Source organism: Pituophis catenifer, unplaced genomic scaffold (assembly GCF_029215685.1).
Source record: "Pituophis catenifer annectens isolate HBS135680 unplaced genomic scaffold, rPitCat1.0.hap2 SCAF_1, whole genome shotgun sequence".
In the NCBI taxonomy this organism is placed as follows: Eukaryota; Metazoa; Chordata; class Lepidosauria; order Squamata; family Colubridae; genus Pituophis; species Pituophis catenifer.
The window spans coordinates 173,498,921-173,526,489 of NW_027256881.1; the positions used below are offsets into that span (position 1 = coordinate 173,498,921).

The following is a 27,569-nucleotide window of genomic DNA, read 5'->3' on the forward strand; positions in this document are numbered from 1 at the left end:
ACCAGCACCTTGAAACGAATCCAGAACGCCACCGGCAGCCAGTGCAGCTCACGCAAGAGAGGTGTTACATGGGAGTATCGAGAAGCCCCCATAATTACCTGCGCGGCTGCATTCTGGACTAGCTGGAGCCTCCGGATGCATCCCAAGGGCAGCCCCATGTAGAGGGTGTTACAGTAGTCCAACCTAGAGGTAACGAGGGCATGAGTGACCATGGCAAGGGCATCCCGGTCTAGAAAAGGGCGCAACTGGCACACAAGATGCACCTGTGCGAAGGCCCCCCTAGTTACGGCCGTCAGATGATCATCCAAGGACAGCCGAGAATCCAGGAGGACTCCCAAGTTGCGGACCCTATTGGAGGGAGTAAGGGTCTCTCCCCCGATCACTAAAGATGGAACCTCCAGATCCCGGGATGCCGGCATCCACAGCCACTCAGTCTTGCCAATCACCATATTCTGGGTGTCATTCCTTTTAATACAAATAAAATATTATTAATCATATTTGTTACATTTAGCAAGCTTATATGATTCTAATAATAATACACACATTTATGTTAAGTTATAATCTTCCATTATTTAGTTATTCAATATTTCAATATGTCATTTTATGCCAATTACCATATTATTCAATCATACTTAATAATACCATAGTTCAAGTTCTGATTTCCCCTCTTATTATTACGTCACCTTATTATATAAAAATGTGTATTCCATTAATCCCTCTCTCTCTAGTTTCCATCCCTATTTTAACTTTTAATTATGCCACTATTATATTTAAAAATATTCCCTTTCTATCCATCATCTCTTTTCCACTTTAAAGCTTTAATTGTTCATTTCTTAGCTTGCCTCCCATATTCATCTCTTGGATCTTTATCTCTATCTGCTTCCACATCTAGACCAATCATTTTAAACATTTCTCCCTTCTCTGCCCTTTTTCATTGTCTAATTTTCAAAATATCTATTCTTGCCCCCAAAAACCATTCCTACAACTCCAGTTCCTTTTTTAATTCCCTTGAAATACTCTCCCCTTGGCTTATTTCATCAGTCATTATTATTTTTGTTGCTATCTCCTTGTCATCTTGTTTTATTTGTTGGTTTATTTGTTGTTTTTTTGTCTATTCTTTCAGTTGGCTCCTCCTCTTCCTGGGCATCTTGCTCACTCCTTGTCCTTTGTATCATGTTTTCCAGCTATGCTTTCTATGCTCTGCATTTTATTCATAATCTCCTTGTAGCTTCTTGTCAAAGTATCCTTAATACTTTGAATTAATGAAGCCATTTCTTCCCAAATTCCACTCATTTCTTCCTGGCGGAACATCTCATTTAGTTTTATTTTGTCCCTCTTTTGTCCAATAATCCAAAAACCATAAAATCAAACCTTCTCAAAAAGTTCAATATTCATAAATCTTTATGTCCCAAAGTTGATCAACCTGTTCCTCTGGATAGTCCCAAATTTTTTTCCAGAATCTTCATAAGTCCCTCTATAAATTCAGTCTTCAGGGGTCACTTTAATAATAATTCTTATTCTCAGGTTTAAATCTCCAATAGCCAAGTATTTCCAGGATTTTGGGAATGTGTTATGCCTTCCTTTTGTCGGCAGGTGGCATTTTTAAGTCAAATTTCAATATTAACCAGTTTTATCCAATTTTAATAGTAACAGTCCAAAATATAAAGATGATGTTAGTTTTTTAAGTAAATAGTTCCAGCATTTTGAAATGCCTATCCAAAATAACGCCTGTCCAATTTAAAAATCCAATTTTCTGCATTTTTAAAGGTTTTTGCCTTTCTCTCTTTGATTCTTTTTCCTTCAATTTTGAAATTCTTCCCAAAATGTTACATCACTGCTTTTAAAAATAGCAGTGAACCTCTCTTTTCCTGGATATTCTTTTGGGATTAAGTTTTAAATAAAAAGGATTCTTCTTACCCAGTTCCAAACACTGTTCACCATCTCCGCTCCAGTACAGTTCTTAGGTGTTCCTTGGCTGTCCCAGCTTCATGACAGTCATCTTTAGGCTGCCTCTTTTCCTCGCTGTGGTATAGAGGGAAAAAAGTCCATGGTTCAGCAGGAGAGTTGCAATCTCTCCTGTGACCTCTCAGGGCGCCCCTCTTTAGCTTCACCTACAAGGCGGCTTTGGCTCCTCTTGGAGCCCACAAACAGGAAGAACTCAGCTCAGGGAACACAGAAACCCATTCCCTGTGTCTGATATCACCATGATGTCAGCTGGAAGTCCTCTCATTTCAAAAGGTGAAACCTTGAGCACAGGATTGCAGATAATGAAAGAAAGATCACTTCCAGAAAGATTAATTCCAAATGACTGTAACATAACACTTATTAACAATAAGATCAGTTTGATAGTAAAATTATGGAGGGGGGAAACTTGACTTCATTGGATGTGCCTAGTCAAGATCAAACAACCAAGGGTTTCAAAAAACTTTGATTTGGATTTCTGCACTCAGCAAAGTGTGGCACTCAATAACATAAATGGCCCTTTTCTGATTCTGTTATATTCTGATTTCCAAAGTGAAAAAGTCACATCAAAAGATGCATGAAGTTCTTTTGTCACTTATCTCTTTAGTAGCACTCATGAATTTGCATGGACTTTCTGAGATTCTTTATGTTCAGAATTTACTTGCTGAATTCCAGATTCACATCCTGTTTTAAAAATGTTAGTTTTATGGACCCAATGGCTGTGCACTTTTTTGCTTCAAATATGATATATCTCTTCTCCCCCAAAAATTACCAAAAAGCATGCAAAACAAGTAGGCTGCCTTGCTCTAATATGCAACCTTAGGTGACTTAGGTTGGGAAATTGCTGGTTTTCCAGATGAAAAAAAATTTCAGCAAAACTGAAAAACAGTTCAGCAAAACTGCAAAAACAGTTTCAGAGATGATTTTTAAATTCCCCACCTACTGAAGTGTGGCAGAGTTCTCTGTCTGACAGAGATTGCAGGGATGTGCTTGACCAACTGAACATCAGGAAGCTGCCAGCTGACTTGGACTAGGATAAGGATTGGCAATATTGGATTTTATTCCTCCAAAGCATTAGCTATGTTCAAATTAGTTTTAAAAGTTATACCATTATCTTTGTTGTTTGCACTTAGAATACAAAGAGCTGAATATCCTAGATAGCACAAACTTAGAGCAAGCTGATAGTCAGCCCAACTGACTATCCTAGATAGATCAAACAAATAAATAATACTATTTTGCTATACATTTGATTATAAAGCTTCTGCCCATCTACCAGCAAACAGTTTATATCTGAAGCTTTAAGAATACTAGGATAACATCATAGCCTTGCATTTAATGGCATTCATTTCTGTTTCTACTTTGTTTGGAAAAAGCATTAGAAACATGTTTTTTGCTTGGACTATTCATTTACATTTAGAAAATACTATCCACCCAGGAGATCTTTCTGGCCTACAGTGGTTTATGAGCCACGGTGGCACAGTGGTTAGAGTGCAGTACTACAGTCTACTTCTGCTGATCACCAGCTGCCAGCAGTTTGGCAGATTGAATCTCACCAGCCTCAAGGTTGACTCAGCCTTCCATCCTTCCGAGGTGGGTAAAATGAGGACCCAGATTGTTGGGGGCAATATGCTGACTCTGTAAACTGCTTAGAGAGGGCTGTAAAGCACTGTGAAGCAATATATAAGTCTAAGTGCTATTGCTATTGCTACCGTACATTGAAATCTCAAACTCTTCTCTATTTTGATGCAAAAAAAAAAAAATGTATTTAAGCTGCATGATTTGACAACACTGGGTCTACCTGCATGAATGTAATCTATTTTAGAAATAATCTGAACACAGTATTTTCAGGATCTATCCACATATGTTTTGTAGAAGTAATTCAGTGAAGTATTAGATAAACGGATAAATATTACAGAAGAGAATAGGTTTATATGTCTGTTTTTAGTTATAATATCAAGTGACTATTGGTAATGTTGTCAGCCATACTGATTTAACATAATAAAGTACTTTTCCCCCCCCCACACCCCACAGTAGGTAAACCTCATAAATGTAACTACTGTGGACGAAGCTACAAACAGCGCAGTTCTTTGGAGGAACACAAGGAACGCTGTCACAACTACCTTCAAAATGTCACCATAGAGGCCACGGGGCAAGTGATAAGTCATCATGGTGAGTGGAAATGTTGCAGATGTTGCTCTTGCTCTTACTAGCAATTTACAAGAAAGGAACAAATTATAAAGTTATAGTTTATTAAATTTATATAATTGTGTAAACCCTCAACTTTTGCAGAAGAAATAGCCTAACATCCTCAGAATTGTTTGGTGGAAGAAGCAAATGGTGGTTTTTAATTTTGATCCATATGCAAACAAACTGGCCACCAGTTCTGTTGTTAACTTTGAGCAGGCAGGTGTCTCCCATACTTTCTTCCTACCCCTACACCCACTCCACTAAGGGGGGTGGGGGGAGACAATATAAAGAATTTGGCCATAGATGATGGATCTCCAAGACAGGAAAGTTTCTGCTGGTTAGGAAGATGACTTTGTTAATTTCCTTAAATTGAAAGACTGTAAAATGGCATTAATGAATATTAATGAATATTAAAAAACAATATTTTGTTTTAACTAATGGATCATCTTGTGCACATAATATAGTATTTTATGTATCATCAGTTGTTAAATCTGAGAACAGATACAATGCTATGCTTTTTCCCTTTAATTTCCACAAATTCAGTTTTTTTCAAATTCTTGATAACATATTGCTATAGCAGATATGGTGGGGACACTATGCTGTTCAGATCAAGCATTATAAAGTGCTTTATCAGATTGATGATGTCGGCAGTTATTGTGAAAAAATGAAAAATATTCTGCAGTGAAGCATCTGGATTAAGATGACTGAGTTGTAGGTCAAGTTTTAAAAGCAAATTAAAAGAAACACAAATATTATTCAATGTAAATTTTTAAAACACAAACACAAGAGACACTCATAATTGTGTATTTTCACTGCCTAGTATAATGTAATCTAGTAAGCCTTCTGTGAACATTCTCATTAGTCTATCTGTATGTAATCCATTAAAAGAGGATAGGTAACTCATTTTCCAGAAGGCCATTGTATGACATAGAAACATCACTGAAAGTAAAATTTAAGGACTTTTTCTTTCAGAGTTACAAGGGGTTAGAATGCATAGGACGTTTTAGAGGGAATATTGCTCCCATTCTTAGCCTTAATTCTGAAAAAAAAACATCAAACAGAAAATCCATAGAAAAAAAAGCAGCCATTTTCTTTGGAAGTACAGTTTTGGGGGCTGCAAATAGAGACCTAATGCAGCTATTAACTGCACGTTTCACCCAGTCTACTTGAAGAACAGGTTATCTTACCCAGCAGATTTTTTTTCCCCGTTTATATATCCAGTACACTAATGTAATGCCCAGAGTGATCTATAGTTTGTATAAGAGGAAGCAATGAGTTCACCAATGCCACTTTCAAGTCTCAAGTATCGCTTGTTGCTTGTCACATTATTCAGATTGGTATTTCCTTTATTTCGAGCTATAGGGTTTTCCAGGGAAAGAGAGAACTCTTCCCCTTGATTCATACAAGCTTTAGAAAGATGAAAGAGCTTTCCCTAGTATGGGAGAAAACTAGAAGGGACCATTCATGGCCTCTATTTGAATCATTACAGACCTTTTTTGTAATATATAGTTCGGCAAACTTTGTCAATGTCTTTGTAAATTATAAGGAAAAAGAGGAAGGCACTACTTTGCCAATTTGGACATCCCAACAAAACTGTACAGTTAACAAAAAGCAAACAAGCAAGAGGAAATCTGCATGCAAGAGGGAATGAAGACTGCAGTTGCTTTGCCAGACTATGGCCTTATTTTTGACCTGAGCATAACAATCCACTCTCTCTGCCTTTTGATCTTCTTCAGTCATGCAGCAGACTTGGAAGCAGGTGACTGGTCTGTTGCATTGTTAGAAAATAAATATCTTCCTCCCTCTCTCTCTCTCTCTCCCTCCCTCCCTCCCTCCCTCCCCCCCTTTCTGTCTCTCACACACACACCACTTTTTTTTTTGCATGATCATCTAAAAGAATAGGAACCATCTGTGACCAGGAACATGTAGTCAGGAATATGAGTGACTCAGGTCGGGGCTGGTCAATGACCGATATACAATGACGGACTGAGTCAGGTCATCTGGGCTTGTAATGCTACTTTGATTTTGATGAATGAGCAGGAGAGATATTTTTTGCCTAGCATTTGACTCTTTCTGCTTCCTGTATTGTATTTTCTGGGTTTCAGAGTCCTGCGAGTATGGCTTTTATGCTTCTAGAATATGTGCCTGCATCTAGAGTTAATTTATAAAACAAGAACTTAAATAAATTTGGAAGTCATTTTTTTTTAATTTGATTTATATGCCGCCCTTCTCCGGAGACTCAGGGTGGCTTACAATGCGTTAAACAATTTCAAAACTTTTTGAAAGTTTTACTCTTTTGTTTTTGATGTATGAGAAATAGTTCCATTTTGGTGGTGGTTTTCGCAAACTTAGAGGCATTAGATGTATAATGCCTGACAAGTTATGGCTTCTCTTTTGCCAAGATTTCTAGTCAAACCCTTTTCCATGGGGGCTTTTAGTTATTCAGAGAACTTCTCTGAAAAAGTTTGTGTCTGGATGTGTTTTCTAGTTTTTTATAGACTATTTATTATGTCCATTACAAGTAACAAGTTTCTTCAATTGTTTATTTAAAGTTATTTAAGGTTTCTCTGTGTCACTTTTAAATGTTGGAGGGGAGGCTTGGTGTGTGAAAGGACAAGGCTTATTTGAATAAATATTTAAGCAATACAAAACAATATAATCCTCAGGAACAGTGTCCCATCACTTCAAATTTCTGTTCCAGTTATACTTGCCTGAGTTACTCTGCTGTCTGACCCAGTTTTGATTTGGACTATGGTACTGGAGCAGTATTCAGTACTCTCCATTCCAAGAAATTATTGACTGAGATAATTTAAACACTGAGATCAGGGTAAGGGAAGTGAGTGAAGTGTGACAAATATTTCAACATTCTTTCTGGCCAAACATAGCTATGGTATGTCTTTGTAACAGATGAAAAGCCTAAAAAAAAAAACCTGTATAGTAGATCCCATATTGTGAAAAACTACAATATTTAAATACTTACATACTAGGGTGATAATGTTATTTTCTCTGTGTCTTACTGTTTCATTTAAAGTTCTTTAAGAGAACTTTCACAACAAAAAGCACTATGAATTGTGGGAAGTTATCTACAAAGAGTAGATGCAAAATTAAAAAGCTAAAAGGGAGGTCCCATGGATACTTTCTTCACCAAGAATAAGCCAGTATTTTGAAGACAAACAGTTATACAAACATCAAATAGTTCTTGATATCTCAATAGTTTTGACTTAAAGTTCATGATTATAGGGACAAATATTTATAATCAATATTTTAACACACATTTTCAGTCCTTTTGAAAGTAAACATGAACTCTTGTTTGTGCTTCCATTTACTGAGAGTTGGATTCCCATAGAAAATGAAAATTTATTGTGTGTGTCTCAGCAAAAGATGCCTGAACAAATGGTAACAAGGAAATAATTGACATAGCAAATCTTTCTTGGTAGACTATTTATAAAATAGATATAAATTAATTATCAGTTGTGTCATTTCTGTGAGGTTTTACTAGAATGTTTTACTATTAAAGAGGACACCCATCACCACAGACACATATTGTAAGTTTATCTTAAATCAGCATATATCAGTCACACATATTGCAGGACATTCATAAGCAGTTAATTTAAAAAAGAGAGAGAGAGCTCAAAGAGATATGCCTTCAGAAAAAGGAAAAACCATAGAAAAAAAAACAAAATGTTACAGGGCTCACCAGCCACTCTACTCCCAGGCCTGGGAAAATGGCCAATTTTTCAGTACCTTCTGGACCATCATCAGGGTGGGAGCAAAATGGATCTGTGAGGAATGATATTCAGGAGATCTCCTGTGCACTGCTTGGAGTGTCCAAGCCTGGGTTCTTGTCAGTCAGATATTTATTTATTTAGTTAGTTAGTTAGTTAGTTAGTTAGTTAGTTAGTTAGTTAGTTAGTTATTTTATTCGGCTTATATGCCGCCCTATCTCACAATGGACTCAGGGCGGCTCACAACAATAAAACACAAGCCACAATAAAAATAAAGACTAAAATCTAAAAAATTTAAAATTAACCCATTAAAACCCTTAAAACCCCGTCCCCCGTCCAACCCAGTGACATATGATGTCACTGGGTTGGAATTTCTTTGGCCACGCCCTCCATCCTCCGGCCGAGCCTTCAGTTTTTCCAACTCAGTCAGAGGAAAGTCTTGTTAGAGTTAGCTCTTAAATTTATTTAAATTTAAAGGTATTTTTCTTAGTTAATTTGGCCAATTTCTTTAATTCTTCAAAAAAAAAAAAAGAGCCTTTTGAATTCGGCTTGGGTGGCTGAGTGAGTGAGTGAGTGTGAGTCAGCAGCTGAGCGCTCTGCAGAGGAGGCTAATAGATCGCTCCCAGCCGGCCATTTTCTCTAAGTGCAGCCAGGATCACAGGAAAGGCTTGGGGAAGCCTTTTAAAGCATCGGGGGAGTCCGAGGCTTCGGATTTCACTGCGGATTGCTGCAGGAGAGAGAGAGCACTAACCGCATGGCCAATAGTCACCATTTCGCTGGTGGTGGCCATTTTGTTTGAGCTTAAAGGCACAGCAAACTATTGTGGAAGGCAGCTGGGCAAAAACGGAGAGGATTACAGCTTTGGAGAGCCAGATCTGCTTCTGCTCACACAAGTAAACGTGTTCCAGTATTTTTTTCTACAATTGTGGCCTTGGCAACAGTATAACTAGACTTCTGTGCCTATATTTACTTGGGCTGCCCTTTCTTGCTGCTGCTGCTGCCTGATTATTGTAAAAAAACGTGTTGCCGGTTTAGCAATTCATTATAAGCCCTGAACTGCGCAGTGAGTAATGCTTTTACATTTGCCTTATTTTGATTGTTATATTGTGTCCATTATGGCCAATAGTAGTGATTCTGAGGAAACTTATGCTCCTCAACCTCAGCCTGAAGGCTCTAGAAGATTGAGATCCAGCAAGCCTTCTGCTAACACCCAGGCTAATCAATCTAAATCATCTGCAGCTGCTGATAAAGATGCCTTGAGAAGACAAAAAGCTTTAGAAAAACATTTTGCAAAAGCTCAACTGCAGGCTGTTTCTGCTGCTTCTAAATCCCCTGTGGGGTCACGGGATCAAAGTGGGGCTCCCCATATTTTTCCCACTGTTATTATAAATCAAAGGCCTCAAGAGGAGCAACCTAACTGGTCTCCCACTATTGTTCAGGAACAACAGGAGTTTCACACTGTTCCTTTTCAGGAAGGTCATGTCTTGCCTGCTGTTCAGCCCACTCCTGTGCCTTCCCAGGCCCCAGATGCTCAGGGCCCTGCTCCCTCAGCTACTTTTACGCCCACAGCAGCAGGGCTCCGCCCACAGGAGACTGCACAGCAGGTTTTGTACTCAGACTTAAGTTTTGCTATTGTGCAAACCATTACTCAGGGCATTGATGAGGCATTAGCCCAGAGGGGTTTTCCAGCTCCTGCTCACCCAAGGCCTTCCAGGGCAGACCCTGTGACTCAGCCAGCTAGACATAGGGATTACAGGGAGGAATCCTATCAGGATACTCAATCTATTTACAGTGAAGATTCCCTGGTAGGTGAGGAGGAATTAGGTGAAATTGAGATGAGATCCTGAGGCCTTTCTCAGGATAAGCCTACTTATTCTGGTTTATTCAAACCTCACCTTTTCAGAACATTATTAATGAAGGCTAAGATGACTGCTAATATGGGCCAGGTGGATAAATCTACTTCTGCCCCTAGGGATTCTCAGGATTTGTGCGCCAGCCTGTTTTCAGAACAGGTCATTACTCAGGAGGTTATCCCATCTCCACAGTTCTTTGTGGATACAATTAAGAGGCAAGGGAACACCCTATTTCTGTTTCTCCTCCTAGTGGCATGGATAAGAAGTTGTTTTCTGTAGAGAAGGAACTTGAGGATCTTCTCCAGATTCCTACTGTGGATTCTTGACTAATTTGGCTTCGGCCTCTATTCTTCCCTCTGATAACGCAGAAGGATTGAAATCTGAGGATAGGAAGGCAGATTTGGCCACGCGCAAAACTCATCAGGCCGCGGCTTGGGCGATTAGATCTGCTACTGCGGCTTCCTTCATGGCCAGAACTTCACTCCTCTGGTTCAAACAGCTTCAGACCAGGGTTTCCCCTGAGGATACCCGCCTGCAACAGGACCTTAGTAAGTTGATTGCCACTACTGAATACACAGCTGATGCCTCCATTACTGCGGCAAAATTTGCATCCAGGGCTTTAGCTTCCAATGTCTAGATGCTTGTAATGGCTACGCCAATGGCAAGCAGATGTTAGGTCTAAGGGCCGGCTGGCAGCTGCATCTTTTAAAGGACAACAGCTGTTCTCCACCTCCCAATCTCAGCGACCATATTTCCAGGGAGGAGATAGACCTCATGACAGATCAGGATTCCGAGATAGATCTCGGCAATCACAGTCCGGATGCCCCTACAAGGGTTCAGGGGGATGCCCCTATCGTCGTTCCAAGTGACTCTTGGGCCCACATTCCCATTGGCGGCAGGTTGAAGGTGTTTGCCGACCAGTGGAGGAATTCCACCACGGACGCGTGGGCTTTACAAACTGTGACTCTCGGACTAACACTAGAATTTTGTTCCAGACCCCCTCATCGTTCCAGACCCCCTCATTGTTTCATTCAGTGTCCAATTCCCAGGGATGCCACCAAGAGGGCCATGATGGAGACTGAAATTCAGCATTTGCTGGATATCGCTGCCATAGAACCGGTACCGATTGGTCAAAGGGGTTTCGGATTCTACTCCATACTCTTTCTGGTGCCAAAGAGTTCGGGGGGCCAAAGGGCTATTTTGAACCTGAAAGACCTCAACGTTCACATTCAATACAAGAGGTTCAAGATGCATTCTCTGCATTCGATCCTGGGAGGCCTCAGACATGGGGATCTCTTAACATCAATAGACCTCAAGGAGGCTTACCTTCACGTGCCCATAAGGTTATCCCACAGGAGGTTTCTCAGGTTTGCCTTTGCAGGCCGTCATTGGCAATACCGGGCCCTTCCCTTCGGCCTATCATCAGCACCCTGCACCTTCACCAAATTACTAGATGTGGTGGCAGCTCGTTTGCTGGCCCATCCAGTCTGCCTGCAGTGTTACCTGGACGATGTGCTGATCCAGTCATCGTCTCCCAGTCAGGCACAGCGAGACCTTCATCTTACCTTCCAGACCCTGCAGGATCATGGCTTCTAAGTAAACTGGGAGAAAAGCCATCTGACTCCATCCACCAGACTGGTGCATTTGGGGGCGGTCATAGACACCCAGTTATCTCAGGTATTTCTGTCGCAGGAACGCAGGGACAACATCAGACAGTTGATAGGGCAGATTCAGGCGTTTGGCACTGTGCCCCTTCTTCTCCTGTCTCAACTATTGGGAAAGATGATATCTTGCCTTGCCATAGTTCCCTGGGCTCGGTTTCATATCAGAGCCTTACAATGGTTCCTACTTCCCAGTCAGAAGTCAGGGAGCAGCAATTCTCTGCTTCGCTCCTTGGACTGGTGGCTGTTGGTAGCCTTGGAGAAAGGATGTCTGTTTCGAGGACCCTCCCAGACTGGTCTCCCAGACGCCAGTCTCTTCGGTTGGGGAGCGCATCTGGGAGCTTCCGTGACGCAAGGGCGTTGGTCTCAGGAAGATCTCCAGAACGACATCAACTGGCTGGAGCTGAGGGCAGCGCACCTGGCGCTTCGACACTTTCGGGCCGAGCTGTCGGATCAACATGTTCTACTTTTCACAGACAATGTCACGGCCAAGGCGCATGTCAACCAGCAAGGCGGCACCCGTTCGAAGGTCCTCATGCGCGATGCAAGGCGGCTGTGTCTCTGGGCGGAACGACATCTTCAGTCCTTGAAAGCAGAACACATCGCCAGGACGTCCAACTCCATGGCGGATTGGTTGAGCCGGACTACAATAGACCAGGCCAAATGGCGTCTTCACCCAGACCTGTTTCATCTCATCACTGTTCGTTTCGGGGACCCGATCCTGGACTTGTTTGCTACTCCTCAGAATGCTCATCTTCCGAGGTTTTTCACCAGATTTTGGACTCCAGCGGCCGAAGGGGTCAATGACCGGGTTGCTGTTCGCATTTCCCCCGATTCCCCTGCTCCAGAAGGTGATCAGGAAGATTCTGGTGGAACAGGCGGAGGTGTTACTAGTGGTGCCATACTGGCCGAGACGTCCATGGTTCACAGACCTCATGTCCCTTTCGACGGAGCGCCCCTGGAGGTTGCCATCGCACCGGGTCTCCCTCAGTCAGGGCACTCTTCAACATCCAGACCCTCAATGGCTCCAGTTAACTGCCTGGTGATTGAGCGGGAAGCTCTCCAGAGGGAACACTACCCCTCCAAGGTAATTTCCACTATTTTAGCTTCACATCTACCAGGCCACCTGGGCGGTGTTTTGTCGCTGGTGCGCAAAGAATTCCTTTGTACCAACAGCTGCGACTGTCCCGCAGGTTCTCGCCTTTTTGCAGCACGGCTTGAAGAAGAAGCTGTCCACTAATACGCTGCGTCGTCAGGTTGCTGCCTTGGCAACTGTTTTACCAGGTGAGGTCCTATTCCCCTTTCACACCATCCCAAGGTTCGCAGTTTCTTGAAAGGTGCTGCCAACTTGTTGCCGCCCGTGGTCCACCGTTACCCAACTTGGGACCTTCCTCTAGTTTTGCAGGTGCTTACCTCGCCTCCTTTTGAACCTTTAAGATCTTCCACTCTTCGGTTATTCACATTTAAAGTTGCCTTTTTAGTGGCTATTACTTCTGCACGCAGAGTTTCCGAGTTGGCGGCACTTTCGGTCCGCCAGGATTTGTGCATTTTTCATCCAGACCGGGTCATTTTAAGACTGGACCCTACGTTTGTTCCGAAAGTTAATTCTTGGTTCCATAGGGCACAGGAACTTATTTTACCAGATTTTTGCCCTAATCCTAGGAATCAGATTGAGAAGCGCTGGCATACCCTTGATGTGCGCAGAGCCTTGTGACGCTATGTCAAAAGGTTGGCCTCGTTTCGACGGACGGAGGCCCTGTTTGTTTCGTTTCAGCCCAGGTCAATGTGGAAGAAGGTTTCACCATCTACAGTTGGTTGCTGGCTCAAGGCTTGCATCGCATTGGCCTATGAACATCAAGCTCGTCCAGTGCCGCGTCGCATTACGGCACACTCTACTCGTAGTGCGGCCACTTCAGCTGCTTGGGCTACGCAAGCCTCCATCTTGGAGATCTGCAGAGCCGTGACTTGGACCTCTCCTTCGCCGTTCATGAGGCACTACAAGTTGGACCAGTTTGCATCAGCCGAAGCAGTGTTTGGGAGGCGTCTTACAGAGAGTCCTACCGGCTGAGGGGACCCTGGACCAATCTGCTTCCCTCCCTTCTTTGACTTAGCTTAGGTATATCCCAGGCTTGGACACTCCAAGCAGTGCACAGGAGATTGAACGTTGGGCTTACCTTGAACGTTTCATCTAGGTGCACTGCTGGAGTGTCCAAATCCCACCCTGGCTTGTGCTGGTCCGGGGTCCAGGAGTGGTCGGTTTTGATCAGATGGCGTCTTCCATGGTTCTGGTTTCGTTGAAAAAACTGAAGGCTCGGCCGGAGGATGGAGGGCATGTCCAAAGAAATTCCAACCCAGTGACATCATATCTGACTGACAAGAACCCAGGCTTGGACACTCCAGCAGTGCACCTAGATGGAACGTTCAAGGTAAGCCCAACGTTCATTCTACTATGCTCTCTGTCAGATTTTATGGGAGAAGAAAAATTATAGGAGATAGGCAGTCCCTCAAATAATCAGGCTGCATGGTGTGAAATTTGTAGGTTGTATGACATAGGTCCGTGATGATGAACCTATGGCACCCGTGCCACAGGTGGCATGTGGAGCCATATCGGTGAGCACATGAGCATTGCCCTAGCTCAGCTCTGGCATGCACATCTGATTTTCGGGCCTTCCGGGCCCACTGGAAGTCAGTAAACAGGCCATTTCCGACCTCCGGAGGGCCTCTGTAGGGGGTGGGGAAGGCCTGTTTTTGCCCTCCCCAAGCTCCTAGAAAGCCTCTGGAGCCTGGGGAGGGTGAAAAACGGGACTTCCGGTCCCACTGGAAGTCGGCAAACAGGCCATTTCTGGCCTCCAGAGGCTTTCTTGGAGCCTGGGGAGGGCAAAAAATGGGCCTACCAGGCCCACCATGACATTGCGTGCCAAAAGCGGGGGGAGCGCGGGGGATGTGTGTCACGCGCGCATGTGCAGGGGGCTGGGGCGCATTGAATTATGGGCATGGGTACATGCACACATGATCCCCCCGCGCTCCCCCCTCTTTTGCCACGCAATGGCAAAAAGGTTAGCCATCATTGACATAGGTTATAGCCAACTGGTAAGCGGTGCAGCTCATGAAGCAGTGGTGTTACATGGGCATACCTTGGATTTATGAGAAATAGGCTTACCATTATTCTTTCTTACTGACCATACTGCCACATTTGAGAGCAGCAGCTGTTTCCAGGTATTTGAAAACCAAGGGCAGCCCCATGCAGAGCACATTGCAATAATCCATTTCATATAATGGAATGCTCCATCATATGAAAATATCTGCAGAAAATGAGCTGACATGGGCAGCAGCATCTCAGGGGCAGGTCATCTGTTTAATTCATTTTCATACTTCTTTAGAGAAAACAAGTGGTAGCACCAATGGGTATGATAATGGTTTGGAAGTTTAATAGTTTACGCTGATTAAACCAGAAGAAAGAGTGTACTCTTACGCTTACAGTGCTCAAGATGAGGCTTTTAGTATAAAGTCAACACTGGCTGTACACGTTGGAGGTACCAAATTACATTGACTGGTATCCTCTGCCATATTTTCCCATCTACCTTCTATCTGCTTTAGTATTGCCAAAACTCCATTAAAAAGGAAATAGCAAGAATGCAGCACCTTCTCTTTGCAAATGTGGATACAAAATGTATGATTGAAACTCAGGAAGAGGAGTTGTTCCTGTAGAAGGCAGATTATATTTTAGAGATATTCCTCTTTTTTTACTGTTATTTCTGCTTTCAGAACCCTTCTGTCTCTTTTAAGGCAAGTCCAGTCAGGAATCGTGCATTATGCAATCTAGACTTTTCTAACCTGAAATTGCTTGTGAAGCTGAATTACTTGGTAAGGTACAACAGTAAAAGTAGCTAGATTTAAATTGATGGGACTATAACTTAATCTTTAATTTTGTGTATTTGGAACATGGCTTTGCTTCAAATCCTATACTCATGTGCAAGTATTTGTGATGGATTTTTAAGAGTGGAGTAGATCAAATCATAAAAATGAAGTCAGCAAGTTTTCTACTCTTATGAAATTGTTAAGGTTTATGAAATAAACTAGACTGGGTTGTCAGATTAGACTGAGTTAAAAAACGGATTTGTGATTGGGCATTCTCAATTGAAATCAATGGAATACAGACTGATGCACAGCCATATTAACTTGGTTAGCTGCACTCTTCTTGTCCTGTCCAGTTGGCATTCTTTAAAAAAGGATCTCCAAAATGTTTAGAATTCTTGTAGTTCAAAAATTAAAAACATACACAATACAACAGTTGATTTGTTTGTTGAAATACCTGTCTCAAAATATCAGATGATGGGGTGTGGGGTAAAAGAGGGCAACAATATTGACCATATTAACTGGATTAAATATCATTAAATGTGGAAAAAGAAAAACCAAGCAACTCCTCGAGGTGAAATGCCAATAATTAAAATAATTTTTAGCTCTAGACCCTGTGTGTCTTGTAACATCCTCTGTTTTAGAAAAAGATGACTAGTTAAAATGATCTCTAAATGCTAAATTGAAGAGCGTTCCCATCTCTTGATGGGAAGACATAAAAAGAGTTTAAAAAGTTTTAAAGAGTTTAAAAAGAACACAATATAATTTGAGAGAATTGAAGACTGGCCAGAGAGTTCCTAGTGCTTCTCTAATGGCTATATATCTATGAGCCATGGTGGGAAAGAGAAAATGCAAAAGAGTTGTGGGGATTTAAGATTAATTTCTTACTCAGCCAATTCTATTTAGAATTAAATATATATATATATAAATATATATTTCTTAGAATGCATAAAATTAAATGTAAATGAAAGTGATTTTCTATACTGTAATGTATTTCTAGAAACTTATTGCTTTATGTGCAGATCATACTTCTGCTGCTATCTGCTTAGCCCAAAAGTCTGGGATGCTAACAAATTCAGTTCCCAAACTAGTCCATCCCTAAGCTTACAATTAACAATTCTAACTCCTTAAATTCAATATGACTAACTAATTTAGGAAAGCCAGTTTGGTAAAGTGGTAAAGGCATCAGGCTAGTAACTAGGAGCAATGGTGGGATTCAAATAATTTAACTGGTTCGCTCAGGATTAGTTTGGCTGTCATGGGAGGCGTGGCCCATTCCCATCCTCCAGCTCAGGCACACATGTGGGATGAGCCTCCTGCGATGGCCAACCTGACCCTGGGTGAACTGGTTATTAAATTAAACACACACACCCTCTGTCAAAGTGGATTCTGGGAACTGCACTACAGTGGAGAAATGGGAAACTGAGTGGCCGGCACGAGGGAAAGAGGAGGAGCAGGGAGAAGAAAGAGGGAAAGAGGCCTCCTTCTTCTCTCATGCCGGCTGTTCCATTGCCCGTTTCTCCATTGCAGTGCAGTGCAATGCCCAGGATCCACTTTGATAGTATGTGTGTGTGTGTGGGGGGGGTAATTTAACAACCAGTTCACTCGAACAGTTATGAACTGGCTGAATCTCACCACTGACTGGGAGACTGAGTTGTCCCAGTAGGGAGAAGCCAGCTGGGTGACCTCAGGCCAGTCATTCACTTCCATCACTAGGAAGCAGACAAGGGCAAACCACTGCTGGCCAAGAAAATTGCAGGGACTAGCTCAGGCAATCACAATGAGTCAAAAATTGATCTGAAGCCCCCGCCACCCACAAGTATAATATTCCATTGTCAGATTAAGTATAAAATAGTTATTATTCATGACTAGATTTGTATAAAATTAAAAAAGCAACTGTGTTGTTTGTTCAATCAGAACAGCAATGGGAGTAGGGAGAGATATGTTAATCAATTTTGCTTTATCACTATTTTTCAACTCAGAATTGGACAATCGTAACTACTTTCTGCCGTTGTTAGAATAGAATGATATATTCCACTTTTCTTACATAAATATAATTTATCCTGGTTCAATCAGGTCATACAGAAGGCATCATGGTTCCTTTTTCTTTATCTCCCATTTGGATCATTATATCATTAACATTTTTTTCTCTTTGAATGGAACAGTGGCTAGGTCAGGCAAACAAAGTTAAACTGTGTCTAACATTTAAATCTTTATATCATTTTTTCCAAATCTATTTGAAGCCTTCCTTAATTGCTTTTCTTTTCAAAACAAAACACTAAAATAAACTAGAATACTATTCATCCATTCTAATTATTTGTTTACCTTTTCAGTTAAACTTGGATATTTACTCCACCCTTTTATAATGTTTTACATTTAGTAATAATGGAATAGGCAGGATTGTAAATTAATACTTATAAAAATATGAGACAATTTCATAGTTACCTTGAAAGAGTTTATGTCGTCAAGACCAAATAAATTATATCTTATAGCCGTGGTGGCAAACCTATGGCACGCGTGCCACAGGTGACATGCGTAGCCATATTGGTGGGCACGCGAGCTCTGCTCCGTGGGTGGGACCGGAAGTCGGCAAATGGACCGTTTCCAGCCTCCGTAGGGACTCTGGGGTGGTGGGGAAGGCCGTTTTTGCCCTCCCCAAACTCCTAGAAAGGGTCTGGAGCCTGGGGAGAGAGAAAAATGGGCCTACCGGGCCCACCGGGCCATCGTGTGTCAGGAGCGAGGGAGAGAGAATTATGAATGTGGGCATGTGTGCATGTGAACCACCCACCCACCCGCTCTTGGCATGCGATGGCAAAAAGGTTAGCCATCATTGTCCTATAGTATTGAAGGAATTTGTTTATGATCTGGCCAAACCCTTATGTTTAAGTTTTGTTTTTGTTTTTTGAGAAATCCCAGTGAACAGGTAAAATTCCATCAGATTACAGATCAATTAATCTTATGGTGTTACTGGGAAGATTCTAAATCATAAATCAATTACTCAATAAATAAATAAGTAATCAAATAATCCATTAGTTCATCTGTAAGCCCCATTAATATCATGCAGTGATTAGTCCCTATTTATCAAAAATAAGTCTTGTTTAACTATTATTTCATTTTTCTTCTTAATTAGTTATCTAATTGTTGTAGTAATAATGCATTTTGATTTCAGCAAAATGTTTCATAAATAACTTCCATGACTTTGTGATCCATAATATGGGCTGGATTGACTTTCCCCTGGCCTAAACATATACTCAAAGAGTAGTTATCAAACTCAAGGAAATACTGCAGCCTGATAGTCTTCAGCATTTTTAATAATGATTTGGATGACAGAATGAAAGAATGAAAGAAATCTATATCAAGTCTGCACATGACCCAAATTTTTGCTAGGACAGCTAATACTCTGGAAGACAAAAATAATAATAAAAATAAATCAGAAAGATGTTGATAAGTTAGAAAAAAATAGTTTCTGCCCATGTTGTATGATTATACACCATGGGCACTTTTTAACTGGCTTCTTGTTATGGTTCCTATCTTCTGGAATATAAATTCATATAACTTCCACCTTGATTATCTTTAAATAACATTGCTTTTAATGTTTTGGGCTCATGATTGTTTATTTATTTATTGCCCAAAACCAATCATAAAGGTAACATACAGCAAACATGGTGAATTAAAAAAAAAGAATTATAGAAAATTACATAAAATAACCCTTGGCTATTAATAAATTTTACAACCTTCTTAGAGGTTTGTGAGAATTAATCTCATAGAAGATCAGTAATCTAATAATCATAAGAACAATTAAACCTACTAAGGGAGCTTGGAGATTTGATCACCATCAGATATATAATGGGCATGTTCATGATGCAAGTTCAGCCTTTGTATCTGAATGTGGGCAAGTGTGGCTTTCCTATGGAGGATTCAGTGAGTTTTTTCAGGTAATTTTAATAATTTTTAATTTTTTGTACAGTAATGCTTAAATATTAAGTGGAATTAGATTTTGATAATTAAAAGAGGGATGAAGGGCATTTAGATTAAATGAACAGGGAGTTTATATACATTTTGTTAGATATTTTTGTTTATTTTACTGCCCTTTTGCCAATTAATAAGGAGAACTAAAGATATAGAGATAAGTTTGTAGAAATGGTGCAAAGTATGGAATGGACTTGTACTTGGTTGTATTTTAAGAAACAGTGATAAAATTTTGAGTATACTTGCTGGGGATGAAGGAGGAAGTTACTTTTTGCCTTCATTCATGAAGTTTCTTTTTCTTACTATTTCCCTTTTTGAAGAATAGAAATATGCCAATGGACAAGGGATGGAGGATAGTGTTTTGACTTGGCCAAAACCTTAGTGATTTCATTAATATAAAAGTGAACACTGGGGCAAATATACATCCTAATTTAACAGCTTATAAGAAGTGATAGGTTCAATTATACGGCGTATTTTCCGGCGTATAAGACGACTGGGCGTATAAGACGACCCCCGACTTTTCCTGTTAAAATATAGGGTTTGGGCTATATTCGCCGTATAAGACTACCCCTCTTCCAACGCACACCAAATAAAAATTAAAAAACATCAACTGGCTCACCCACAATGTAAAAGCAGCTGTGCTAGACCCAAAATGGCCCCTGCAACAAGCAGGAACCTCACACAGCCACAAAAAGCCCAAAAAAACAACTTTCACACTTTACACACACACAACACAACACAACTGGCTCACCCACAATGTAAAAGCAGCTGTGCTAGACCCAAAATGGCCCCTGCAACAAGCAGGAACTTCACACAGCCACAAAAAGCCCAAAAAAACAACTTTCACACTTTACACACACAAAATTCCACATACAGCTTTGTGAGATTTTGTGTGTTTGTGTAGTTAGAGTGAAACACTACAGAAACACACTAAATCTCAGAAAACTGCACAAATATTATTTTATTTTATTTTATTTTTATTTTTATATGAAAACTAAATTTAAAACTTCCTAAACTTTAAATGGCTAGGTCTAAAAAAGAACAATTAAAAAAAACCCCAATTAACTATTTTTTTTAAAGCTCCCAAAGGGGAAAAATACTTACCCAATAGAACAGGGGTCTCCAACCTTGGCAACTTTAAGACTTGTAGACTTCAGCTCCCAGAATTCTTCAGCCAGCTTTGTTTTGCTGGCTGAGAAATTCTGGGAGTTGAAGTTCATAACTCCCTGCCTGCTTGATTGCAGGCAGGGAGTGGCTTGCTGATGGAATGGATTCAGGCAAGTGAAGCAAGGCAAGCGTTGCGACTAGCAGCTAAGGTAAGCAAGCTGGAGGGGGAAAACTTTTTTCCTTTTACATGGCTCTGGCGATCCCAGCTGCGTTGCCTGATTAGCAGGCAACTCAGCTGGGATTGTCAGAGCTTGGATCGCCAGAGCAAAGGAAAAAAGTTTTTTCCTTTTACATGGCTCTGGCAATCCCAGCTGCGTTGCCTGATTAGCAGGCAAAGCTGGGATCATCAGAGCTTGGATCGCCAGAGCCATGTAAAAGAAAAAAAGTTTTTTCCTGGCTCTGGCGATCCCAGCTGTGTTGCCTGATTAGCAGGCAACGCAGCTGGGATCGTCAGAGCTTGGATCGCCAGAGCCATGTAAAAGGAAAGTTTTTTTCTTTTACATGGCTCTGGCGATCCCAGCTGAGTTGCCTGATTAGCAGATCATCAGAGCTTGGATCGCCAGAGCCATTTAAGGCTCGTCAGAGCCTTTCGGGCTGGTCTGCCTGGTTACAGGAGAATGACACCCGGCGTATAAGACGACCCCCGACTTTTGAGAAGATTTTCATGTGTTAAAAAGTCATCTTATATGCTGGAAAATACGGTAAATTGCCTAGGTAGTTACTCTTGACTGGATGGTAGTGATATGTAGTGATATAGTTTAAGGAGACATCACTCAATGAGAGGGGCAGCTAATTTCCTCCAGAGTCTTTTCCAAGCTATTGAATCAAAAGCTACATTTCAACTTATAAAAGCAATATAAAAGATACATTTAAGCAAGTTATAATGTTTCTCAGTGAGATGATATAACATAACACAACGGTTCATGGTCCAGTGATCAGATCTAGATTAACCTACACTATTTGAGAAACAGTTGTGGAATCAAATGCAGGACCCAAAGCAAATAATCAAGGTTTACTACAGTGTTACAGATTAACAGAAGGGACCTTGTAGTCCAATCCCCTGCCCAAGCAGACCCTACACCATTTTTGGCAGATGGCAGTCCAGTCTCTTCTTGAAAGCTTCACATGCTGGTGGGACTTCCTCCAAAGAATATTGAGAGAGACTCCATCCAACAAAGGGATACACTTATATTTATACACTCATAAATGTGGGAGAGACAATGCATAAGCAATAGATGATGTAAGCATAGATATTCATAGATAAAAGATCTCAAGTTAGTATAGGTAACAGAGCTCAGGTTATTTCCTGTGCCTATTTTCCTTTGGAAGCCAAAACGGGGGCTAAGACAATGATGCAATAAAACAGGGAAGAAAACTTCTCTGATAAATGAAGATGACAGGGCAGTGTAGGAATGCCAAACACCAAAAAGGAAAAGCATTTCCCATTGCAAATCTGTGGAATTGTGTTAAGGAGGTAATAAACATTTTAATGACATAATAAAGCTTATATATCACCTTGATTTAATCAATTCCACTCATCTGAGAATTGACTTTCCCCACACAGTTCAAGATAGGCTGTGGGGCAGATCCCACAAGCATTCCTCTTGAGCATCACATTATGCTCCTGGAGGACAGCTACAACTCACGTGCTTTCCTCAGCTGGAGCAGACAGCCTGTCCTGCTGCAGTTGCCCTGGTAAGATTTAAGCATCAATCCAGTTAATTTCCAAACTTTTTAGGTGTTACCTGAAGGAGCAAAGTGTTTGTAAAAATAGTGCTTGTAGAGAATAAATATTGTACGTAGGCATTCAACAGAAAGTATAGGGATAGTATGATGAGCAGAAGCTGCCAGTATTGACTTCCCACATCCACCCCTTCACCTCCTTTTGGATCTGTCCTGAGAATAGGGATATAAACATTTTCATTTTACCCTGGGAAGAAAAGATGATATACTTACAGTCTTTCTTTTTTCTCCTTCAGTAACCTCCCTTCCCTTCATGCTTTGATGTAGATTGCGTGATGTAAGCCTTCATTTATTAATCTTCAAAAATAGGGTTTCTTAGGACTCTCAGCTTTCCTTGGTTGGAGAGAACAATATTGTGTATGCTTTGGCATTACACTGGATTATGAGAAAAGCAGAGCCAGTTTAGAAATAAAATATGGAAATCAGCATATTCCTAAACATAGAAGGCTATTTTTTAGCTTCGTTTTTGGTAATAAAGATAGTAGTATTTTGAAATGTTGCCATTATAATGTGTTTCATATCAGACTACTTAACTTTTTATTGATTCATGAGAGTTAATATATTGGAGAATAATGTATGTTTTTATCTAAAGGTCTTGCAGATTCTTGGCTTATACAATTACTTAGAGAAACATATCCTCGTATCTGTGATCACCATCTGTTAGTAACATTCCTAAATCTTCCTCTTCCCTGCCTTTTTGCTAGGAGAATCAGTGCAATTGTTTTCCCCACCCTGACATTTTTTCCTTCAGACCCTGGAAGGAAAGTCATAGGTCCCCAACCAAAGGAGAAGATCATTGCTGAATGACTCTCGTGCTTTTAATGGCACATGTTGATAAATTATAGTTTGCAAAGTTTACCATGTTGATCATTCTATTTATCAATTAAACATTTCTTGGAAGTGTAGTTAGATCTTTCTGATTTGGCTTTTTGGTTTTATGTAGTCTCTACTATGGAAGATTGTAAGGAGCAAGAAGCTGGGATGGACAACAATGTTACTCTGGTGCCTTTTGAAAGACCTGCTGTTATAGAGAAGCTGACAAGCAACATGGGAAAGCGTAAAAGCTCCACCCCACAGAAGTTTGTGGGTAAGCTTCAGATGAGCACTTTTGTTGTTTGTAGCAAAAAAGGGTAGCCTATGATTAAATCCTAAACTTGAATGCTCCCATTGGCAATTTCAGTATGGGCATAAATCAGCTGGGGGAGGGGGAGATAAGGTAAACCAAGAAGGTCTAGAAACTTAAAATGGCCATAGCAACAATACTGTGGAATATAATTTTTGGCCCCCAGGAACTGGTGAACATCAATCATTCACTTTTTAATTTATAAAAAGCATGATTTTAGATCCTAGGAATATGTGCCAGCTTGAAAGTCTGGTGGTAAAAAAAGTATGACAGATTGTTCAGAGTAGAACATTTGTTCACATTATATTAGAAGGGATTTCTTTAAATTAGCATTAATATTTAACACTCTTACTCTATCCTATGCTATATTATACAATGCTATTTAAAACAGACATACTGTTGAAAGAATATTTTTCTTTAGTCTACCTAAACCACAATAGAAGTATTCTAATCTAAGTATTATTGGACTTGCCTTGTAAACGTTGGTTTCTCTTATTACAAAATCAGCTGTGGGAAGTGAATATGTCAAGAGGTACAGCTCATAATTTTGTATGTCCTATAGGGGTTTCAAGCAGTCAGGGAACAAGAAGGAAATCCAGCTGAATGAATTGCATGCTGGAAAATAAATGAAAAACTCTCAGGATGGCTGAATTTTTAAATTCTCAGGGGACCAAAAAAAAAAAAAAAAAGTAAACCAAGCCAAAATTCTCTGAAGCTTAGATGAAGAGTCCTGGGTGAGGCTGCTGCAACTGTGAAGGAGGCAGCAGGGTTAGGGCTTAGAGTTTCTCCACGTGGGCCCTGGTTTGCTATAGGAGTCCCTCATCTCACTTGAGACCCTGGATATAGGTTAGAAGCTTGTAAGCAATCCTAGCATTCACTTGAAAGCTTTGTATTGGCCCTAGTGATCAAAAGAGCTCCTGGGTGACCAGTAAAATAAATAGAAACAGGGCGCTCCATTTGGCTGCTTTTCCCAAAAAATGTTACCTTGCAGAAAGAGTTCTATTTCATAAGAAATCTAAACATATTCAGCCTGATCCTCTTTTAAAATGTTATTGGATTCTGATTCTAACGCTGAATGGCATGTAATAAATCAATATATTGGCAGTAATCCCCATAATTAATAAATATTTATTCTTCCTTGTTTATGAAAGCTTTACTTTGATTGAAGAATAAATTGACCTATTATGATGGTTTAGAGTTGTATTTTCTGGATTCAGAGTTGTATTTTCTGGATTCAGTGTTGTCTTATTAGAAGCTTCAGCTATTCCTACCTGTGCCAGCAGAATAAGATCAGAAAGACAAAAAAATGAGGATAAAATCCATCATTATTTCTTAGAGAAATACAGAAATGTATATTGGAAAAATAACAACAGAACAAAGTTGCTTCATTTGCAATAGTTAAAATATTTGCACAATGCAATAATTATGAAAATATGTGTTTCCTTTTCAGAAATTATGCAAGAATATATTTATCTTTTCGATGTATGCCTAATCACATATTAAATTGTATAACATCTGTAAAGAAAGCTAATTCTATTCTGTGTGGATAGGATGATAATTTGAGCAAAGATCTCAACAAAAGACAATAGTTCTATCTTTTCAGAAAAGGTAGAAAAAGATTATACTCTAGTATAGAGAAAGCTGAAAAACTATGTCTTCTTAATCTAGAGATTGACCTTTACTCTCAGATTAAACTAAAACAACATTGTATTCTTACAGTTGAATTTTCAGGAAAGGGAGTAACAATGGCATGCTTCAGAGAAAAGCTGAAAAAATTAAAAATAAAACCTTAGATCAGGGGTGTCAAACATTGTCACAGTGGCATCACGTGATGTATCAGGACTTTCCCCCCCCCTTCACTAAACCGGATGTGGGCATGGCCAGCGTGTGATGCATTTGGCTCGCAGGCCGGGAGTTTGAGAGTCCTGCCTTAGATTCAAAATATAATCCTCTAGAATCTGAGAAAATAAAATAACTCTTCATTCAGTGTGACCACATCCAATGAATAAATACTGTTTACATTTCTTCAGATCACATATTAAAATTAACTATAGCTTTATTCATATTTATATTTTGTAGTTATATTCATATTTAAAGGCAGATGAAGAATTAGCTATGTAAGCATATTTCTTAGTAAAATACCAGTGAGATATTGGGAATCTATCAGGTTTTAAATAAAAATTAGTTTTAAATTATCTGTCTCCAGTCTGGGATAGGCAAGAGATACTGTATGATGGAGGTTCTGACCTGGTGCCTTAGGTGTTGATAGAGAGAAACAGAGTTAGACTAAATCCTACCAAGCTGTGGATTTGTGTCCAGTGATGGTCTACATTTGACCCAAAGCTTGGGAGTCCTAAACTCCTGGATCCTGTTTGAACAGCAAGTAGAGATTTTGGTCATCAGAACCTTTGACAGTTAAACATCATATGTAGTAGTTGTGGACTTCCCTGAATCAGGGGCCTTTACTTAAAATCATGCAAGGCCTTGGCATTTCACAATGGAATGACTGCCGTACAGTCTCCATGGGGCTGCATTGAAGACCATTTAAAAGTTTCACTATGCAGTAATGCACTATGCAGCAGTTCAGGGAGTTATGGGTAGGTGTCCTGAGCTTCACCTCTTTAATTGCATTACTATAGGAATTGCAGTGGCTGCCAGTTAGCCTCAGGATACAATTCAAGCCCTGCATGGCTTAGGTTATGGGTGTCACCATGATCATTTTCTAAATGTTGAATCAGCCTCTCCAATAAGATCTGGGAGAGTGGGTTTGCTAAGGTTTCATGATCTCAGATTCAACCTTTCTTAGCGATAAATCCTCTTTGGAACATCTTGTCCCCAAATATCGAGACCTCACTTATTGTACTTCCATAGAGCTGTAGAAACATGGCTCTTTAAAAAGGTATTTTGAGATATGTAAGATCAAGCTACCCCAACTAAAAGCTGTAAACTTCTGAAAGTCTTTGCAAAAATGGAAGGGCATATAATTTGTAGTCATAAATAAATAAAATAACAGAAAAATCAATAGGGTAATACTGTATAATCTTCTAAAATATTTATTTTTTCTTTTTGTACATACAACAAAACAAAATATATGGCAGGTAAGATATGTAAGGCATATCATGCATATATAATCACACAGCATATATTGATTTTTTTGAAAATGTAATTAAATCTTGACCATTCAAAATAATATTAATCAGTCTTTCCATTACATCAATGGAGTGTCAGTTCATAATCATGAAATGAGCAGTCATCTATAATCTAAGACTATAAATCATTCATTCATTGAATAATTTGCAATTGCCAATCCATGAAACCACCATAATTCTTTGTAGAATTGTATACCATTGGAAAAAGTAAGCAGGCAAATCCATTCCAAGTGGTCTTTAATTGAGTTTATATGAAAATATGCAAAATAATGTCCTTGTAATTTGTTATGTGATTGACTACAAATGTTATTGTATAAATATATAAAATGTTTAATGTCCTTTCCCCCACAACATTTAAGAATTGCAGAGTATGATTATGAAATCATATGAAAAGAGAACTATGTAATATTACAGAATAAAACCATAAAACAAAACAGCAAACATCCATTCACAAGCTGCATTGATTTCAGGAAGGCCTCTAGGTGCAATTCAAGATGTTCATTGTCACCTATAAAGCTATTTATGGTTTAGGGGCTTGATTTTATAGGGCTGCATGTTTCAAACTATTTCTCCCCATTCTATAATATTTGCATTGTTTATATGCTCTGAGTCCCTTAAAAAAACAAAAACATGTCATCATATGCGACCCTGGAGCTGTGCCTTCTCTCTGATTCTGAATGGTGACTCCTGCCCTCTGGAATAACAATCCACCAGTGGGCCAACCCTTTAGAAAAAATGTTAAAATGTGGATTTTCTAGCAAGCCTTGAACAAGAGCAACTTGTATGTTATGTTAAATGCTGTAATGTTTTAAATCTTTTAAATTTCCACAGTGCAGGTTTCTTTCTTTTCATTGCTCTTACTTTACTTTTTGTTATTTGTAGAATTAGGCAACCTTACAAATTGAATCAATCAATCAATGACAGTGAGTTTGAGAACTCCAACTGATAACCTATAGTAACTTCTTTTATATTATTAGTTTTTTAATCATTTTGTTTGTCATGAAAAGCATTCCTTTTCTATTTGTTAAAAGCAATCCCTAACTTCTTGTGTAGAAGCTAAACAACAGGAAGAAGAGAATCTGGAACAAAAGTTTCCTAATACCACTTCTGGTAGCAATCCTTTAAATAGAAACCAAATTACTGAAATACCGCACTTCCAGTTCCTTAATCACAGG

At 39.9% G+C, this 27,569-nt stretch overlaps 1 protein-coding gene across 1 annotated transcript in view; it reads left to right on the top strand.

Moving 5' to 3' along the window:
- The window catches only part of IKZF2 (IKAROS family zinc finger 2), a 163,250-nt gene that overhangs the window by 129,653 nt on the left and 6,028 nt on the right, over nucleotides 1-27,569 (top strand). The window contains exons 6-7 of the mRNA XM_070956778.1: nucleotides 3,994-4,131; nucleotides 23,066-23,209. Of these exons, the coding sequence (XP_070812879.1) occupies nucleotides 3,994-4,131; nucleotides 23,066-23,209 (282 nt within the window). The remainder of the gene's footprint in view (nucleotides 1-3,993; nucleotides 4,132-23,065; nucleotides 23,210-27,569) is intronic.